Source organism: Lolium rigidum, chromosome 1 (genome assembly GCF_022539505.1).
Source record: "Lolium rigidum isolate FL_2022 chromosome 1, APGP_CSIRO_Lrig_0.1, whole genome shotgun sequence".
NCBI lineage: Eukaryota > Viridiplantae > Streptophyta > Magnoliopsida > Poales > Poaceae > Lolium > Lolium rigidum.
This window is the reverse complement of record NC_061508.1, coordinates 77229873-77236340: the sequence shown is the minus strand read 5'-3', so window position 1 is coordinate 77236340 and position 6468 is coordinate 77229873. Positions and strand designations below refer to the sequence as shown.

General features: G+C 51.6%; 1 protein-coding gene across 1 annotated transcript; it reads right to left on the bottom strand.

Moving 5' to 3' along the window:
• Positions 1-3151: 3151 nt before the first annotated feature.
• Positions 3152-5779, bottom strand: LOC124647717. The gene has a single exon (XM_047187611.1). It carries the CDS (start codon positions 5777-5779, stop codon positions 3152-3154), a length of 2628 nt encoding a protein of 875 aa, XP_047043567.1.
• Between the last annotated feature and the right edge of the window lie 689 nt (positions 5780-6468).

The following is a 6468-nucleotide window of genomic DNA, read 5'->3' as shown; positions in this document are numbered from 1 at the left end:
ATGTCAGATCTGCCAACAAGCAAAACATGAGCACTGTAAGTACCCTGGATTGTTGAGCCCCCTCCCTGTTCCAGCTGGTGCGTGGGAAGATTTATCCATGGACTTTATTGAAGGGTTGCCTAAATCCAAAGGTTACACAGCAATTCTTGTAGTTGTAGACAGATTTACCAAATACAGCCATTTCATACCACTTAAACACCCATACTCGGCCACTACAGTAGCTCAAGAGTTCTTGGATCATGTAGTGAAGTTACACAGCCTACCTGTCACTATCACCTCAGATAGAGATAAAGTTTTTACAAGCAAATTTTGGCAAGGTCTTTTTGACAAATGGGGCACGAAATTGCAAATGTCCACGGCATACCATCCGCAGACGGATGGTCAGACCGAACGGGTAAACCAGTGTCTGGAGATGTATTTGAGAACAGCTGTAGCGGACACACCAACAGTTTGGGTTTCTTGGTTACCACTCGCTGAGTTTTGGTACAACACGGCTCAACACTCCTCACTGGGCTGCTCACCATTCAAAGCTGTGTATGGCAGAGAGCCAAATCTGGGCCAGTTTACTTCAGTAGACCCATTTGCTCATGCTGACTTGCAGACATGGCTCAAAGAAAAGCAGCACCTCTCTCAGTTTCTTCGACAACATCTGCTCCGTGCTCAGGCCAAAATGAAAGCGGAGGCGGATAAGAATAGAACACCTCGGGAGTTTCAAGTTGGTGATGCTGTGTTTCTAAAGCTGCAGCCTTATGCACAGTCCTCGGTGGTAAACCGTCCTTATCCCAAGCTTTCGATGAAGTTTTTCGGGCCATTCACCATTCTGGAGAAGATTGGTCAATCAGCATACAAGTTACAGCTCCCGGCGACAAGCATGGTTCATCCAGTATTCCATGTCTCTCAACTGAAGACACATGTTCCAGATCACACACCGGTGTTCAACACTCTGCCTGATCCTCTGCCAATGGATACAGCTGAACTGCAGCCAGAGGAGATTCTGGACCGTCGCTTGGTGAAGAAAGGTAATGCAGCTCTCTTGCAAGTATTGATTCGCTGGACTAACTTACTTGCTACATGTGCGACCTGGGAAGACTACGATGTGGTGCATCATCGTTTTCCAGCTGCACCAGCTTGGGGACAAGCTGGCTCTCCAGGGGGCGATACTGTAACGGCTGCTGCGCTGAAGCTACGAGCTACCGTTTCAGGGACGCATAAGATGAAGAAGATCGAAGCATGGGAATCAACGTAGGAATTGAACCAGGAAGCTAGTGGGCCGGATGTCGAGTAGTGGGCCGTGGGCTTGTAGAGAGAAGGAAGGAGTGTGTGTGGTGCGTAGTTATAAGCACGAGATTCCAGTGTAATAGACAGCTAAGAAAAGAAAAGGAAAAAGATATCGTCCCTGACCTTCTCTCTGTTCTTCTTCTTCCCCAAGTCTCGATTTCATCTCTGAGAATCTCCAGTCCCAAATCCGTTGGTCCTCGACCTCGGCAAGGACATTACACTCCGTTGCACACAAGGGGAAGAATTTTATTATCAGAGAAAGAACATAGGGGAGCCAAGACGAACGAATTGCATACATGCTCCTCCCCCAAACCAACTTCCCCAGTTCGGATTTGGTTAAGAACTGAGAAGGGCGGAATTGAAGGATTTGTGGGACTAAATCCGGCGAACATGGTCTTTTGATGGCTATCTAGGCATTCTAATAGGCTTTCATAGATATGTGTTCATGGACTTTCAAAGGTGAAAACTGGAACTTCGTTAACTTGGACCGTTTGGTAAGGACACCACTCAGTCATCGAACTTTTGATTCATAATTATGCATGGATGAAAAAATAGAGAATAATTCATGTTTAATAAAGAATTATCACACTGATTCAATGAACTTGATATTCAGGTTAGAATATAAGTCATAGTACAAGATAACTCTTACAAATGTCTTCTGTATAGTAAAGAATTATTGCACTAATAATATGACCATGAGATTCTCATTTGAATCCATATCATAATATTAGAGAACACTTTTACTATGGTTCGTATGAGGTTCTATGGCTTTTAGGGAAACTGAGCTATGGCGGAAAACGACCTTCCGGGGTCGGAAGTGGTGGGGAGAGGTGTTGTGGCGGCGGAAACCAGTGGAGGATAAGTGGGTTGTGAATTCTCTATTCGATGCATGGGCTGCAGGAAAAAACGTCTGGAGAATTGACGCGGAGGAAAAATGATGGGAAATTATGAAGGTAAGGCCAGTGCTGAAAGTAGAGTGATGAAAGCACTTCACAGCACGACATGGATCAAATCATCCTCCGCGAGATACTCCTGTACATATGTCAGAGATGCTCTTCCTTCATGACAGCATTTTTGCTGTTTGGGCCCATGATGCAATCCACTCAAAGCTTGTACATTTGATCTTGCTTCCAACTCAAGGATTCTTTGAGCCTTGCCATCAATAGATCCATGAATGAATTCAGCTCCTTCCAACATAGGTCCTTGAATTGCACTTTCCAGTTTCTCAAATAAGTTAGAATTATTCTCCACACATGTTTCATATCAATGTAAGTAGTTATGTTAAAAAAAAAAGGTTTTTTTAGGATTCTATATATATATCCCCCCAGATAACAACGGAGGATATATAATTAAACTGGAGAAAACGTATATTACACAACCATCGATCTAAGAGCCACATCCTCAAAACATCTAGTATCCAGCTTAAAAACCTCTGCTACATTTTTTCCAGAGGACTTCAGCTACAATATACAATCAAAAACCAAGTGATTTACTAACTCAAACTTCTTACAAAAATTACACTCCAGAGGTTTAGGGATCCCTCTTCTCCTAAGATTATCAATATATATACTCCACTTATCCCTTCACGAAACCTTCAGTTATAAGAATATATGTTACTATTCCCAATAACCATGTGAAGGGCATTTTTAATTGGGTGTGCCTATGTCTCAGTTGACTGAGATTTTCTTAAGTCTCAGTCAACTCAGAAAAGTGCAACTGCACTAGAAAAGTGCAATTGCACTTTTTTGATAGAAAAGTGCAACTCAAGTGCATTTTTGTAGGTGACTGAGACTTAAGTAATTCTCAGTTAACTGAGACTTAAGTAATTCTCAGTTAACTGAGACTTAGCAAATTAAGCAAGTGCTGGCCTAAGCTATACGAAATGGCGACCAGTTGCACTGAACTTCACCACGGCCGGGTACGAGGCAGACCTCGTTAATACTTTGGGCGTGCTACTGCCCACTTTCCGTCGTTTACTCGGGTCGCTCACCAACCAGATCACGAGATGCACGGCGACGAAGGCGAGCACGGCGGCGGCCAGCGCGATGACGTAACCGGAGGTGTCCCACTCCCGGCTGCTCCCGGCGGCGTACGCGCCCAGGAGTCCCAGCAGGTCCAGCACGATCGCCGTTTTCATGGCGTAGATTAGCAGGCTGTACACTTGGCCGTCGTCCTGAAGGAACTCCTGCAGCAGCAGGACGATGACGACCACCGACGCCGCGAAGGAGGCAGAGTTGCAGTAGAAGAAGACCCGGTACCGGACCAGGTCGCTCACGCGCAGCACCGGGTTCCCCGCGGCATCCCCGTCCTCGAACATGCCGCCCGGCGGTTTGAGGCCGGCCTGGTAGGTGATGCTCGCCGCCAGGATCGCCAGCAGCATCAGGTACTTCCGGCGGCTCGAAGTGTCACTCTCCTCCGTGCTGGGCTTGAGCCATTGTGGTCGGGCCCGCCGCGAGGAAGATGACTTGTTCGCCTTGTTGCTGCTTCCATCTGCATCTCCGTTGGACGGGGACCAAATCTGGTGCAATTTGAAGAAGACGAACAGCTGGACGCCGATGAAGGCCACCACCGCGCCGACGACCACGAAGACGTAGATGGACGTCTGAAGCTGCCGTGCGCTCCCGGCGGCGTAGGCGCCCATCAGGCCGAACAGCGCCACGACCATGCAAACGTAGAGCGCGTACGATCGTATGCCCGGCCGGTACAGGTTCGGGTTCACCAGCATGATGATGAGCGCCATGGACGCCATGAAGCTCGTCGAGTTGCAGTAGAAGTAGGCCAAATACCTCCTCCGGTACTCGCCGCTGACGTCTCCGAGGATCGCGGACCCCGCGCTGTAGTCGTGGCCATCTGGGGTCTTGCCGTCCTTCGTCCAGAAGCCGCCCGGCGGGGTGAGGCCGGCCTGGTAGGTGATGGTGGCCACCAGGATGGCGAGGAGGAGCAGCCGCTTGCGCCGTTTGTCGATCCTCCTCTTCTCCTCTTCGCTCAGGTCATGGTTGTCCAGCGTGAAGAAGACGACGTGGATCACGATGTAGACCAGGACGGCGCCTGCCAGTGCCATGACGTAGATGGAAGTGCTTACGTCCCGGCAACTCCCGGCGGCGTAAGCACCGATGAGGCCGAACAGGTCTAGTATCATGGCCACCTCCAGCGCGTGCCCTCTTACCAGGCCCTTGTTATGGACCATGAGGATGACCACCAAGGACGCCACGAACGAGGTGGAGTTGCAGTAGAAGAACACCTTGTAGCGCGCCTCGTGCGTCGACAGGAGGATCGGGTCGCCGGCCTTGTGGGGTGGCTCCGTCTCCAGAGCGTCACTCGGCCAGACGCCGCCGGGCGGGTTCATTCCCGCTTGGTAAGTAATGGTCGCGGCGAGAGTGGCGAGCAGCAGAATCAGAGATTTGGCCTTCTCGATGCCTTCGTTCTTGTTCTTGTTGCTTGTGTTCGCCTCGTCGGCGTGGCGGCTCCCTTGCCTGCCGCCGCCACCTAACAACACGCGCGCCGGCGAGGGGCTGCTCTCGGGAGGACCCGAGACAAGCACCTTGGCGAAAATCACGAGGAAGATGTACACGGGGACAGCGGCGACAAGAACGACCACGTAGGCGGCCGTGTCCGCCTTCCAGGAGCTCCCGGCGACGTAGGCGCCCAGAAGTCCGAGCAGCACGACCAAGATAAATCCGTACAGCTGCAACTTGGCGTAGTACCTCTGCATCTTCCGGCCGAGGAGAAGCACGATGACGAGTAGCGACGCCACGAACGCCGTGGTGTTGAAGTAGAAGAAGGCCATCAGGCGCGCGGACTGTCTGGCCTTCAGCATGGGATCTCCGGCCTGGTTGTCTCCCTCGGTATCGTTGCGGAAGCCGCCGGGCGGGCTCAGGCCGGCGGCGTACGAGATGCCCGTGGCGAACGTCGCCAGCACAAGCAGCTCCTTGCGATGCTCCTTGATCTTGAGCGCTTCGTCGGGGCCTTCCTCCTCCTGCGACTGCGAGGTCTCCTGCTTGTCGTACCAAGCTAGGAGGATTTGGATGCCAACATAGGCGGCGAGAGCGACCACGAGCGTGGAGACGTACGCGGTGGTCGGCGGGTCCTCGCAGCTCCCGGTGGCGAAGGCCCCCATGAGGGCGAGCAGGTCCAGCACCATGACGGACCGGAGCACGGCGAGAGAGATCGTCCGCTTCTCGTTCAGGACGAGGAGGAGGAGGTTGACGACGAGCGAGGCCGCGAAGGCGGTCGCGTTGAAGTAGAAGAAGGCGAGGTACCGGGGAGAGTGGTACAGAATCGGCTCGCCGGCCTTGTACCCATCGCCTCCATCCTCGTTCTCCTGCCAGACTCCACCCGGCGGGCTCAGCCCTGCCGCGTAGGTAGAGGTGGCCACCAGCGTGGCCAGCAGCGCGAGGTACTTCCGGAGGTGGTATTCCCACGACGGCTCCTGTTCGGGTGGCGCTGCCGCCGACGTTCCGCTGATGCTGCACTCCATCTTCTCGATGGATGCCGCCGCCATTTTAGTCGTAGCTAAGCTGGTTAGTTAATTAGCTCTGTGTTTGTTTCCTCTGGAGAAGATGATGTGCTCAGTCTAGGACTTCTATGCCGCTGCATATATAGAGCCGTCACGGTACGCGGGCCTACGACTGCATCAATATGTGTTAACTGAACTCGAGATAATGCTGTCTACGTTGAACATTTCATTCCCCGTGCTAGGCAACCACAATTAAATTTGTTTCAACTTGTAGGGCACGTGGAAGAGGGGATCTGCTATCTCTGCAGGCTGTGTGCAGTCGGCTGCCGTTGCCAAGTCCGGCCAGGTCGCTCTCCCGTCGGAATATTACCGAAAAAATCAGTCACCATGTCAATGCTTAGAGCATCTTCAGCGACCCAACGTAAAATAACATCGAGAGCATCCATCTACATCCAATTAGATCGATTTGTGGACACAAAATTGGTCTTCTTAGCTGGTATGTCGGTTTGGGTCGGGTAACCCATCGATCCAACGCATTTTTTGACAATAACCTTTTTTTTCTGAAATAGATCTAGATACATAGTGGCAATAATACATTGGAAAAACTAGAAAATAACCCTTGCTACGCCCGTCATGGCTGGCTACTAGTCGTCGTTGCCGAGGTCGATGAAGGTCGGAGGTGCCCAAGGCCATGTCCAGTGTGTAGACTTTGAGGCACAGGCGGCAGTGTTGGT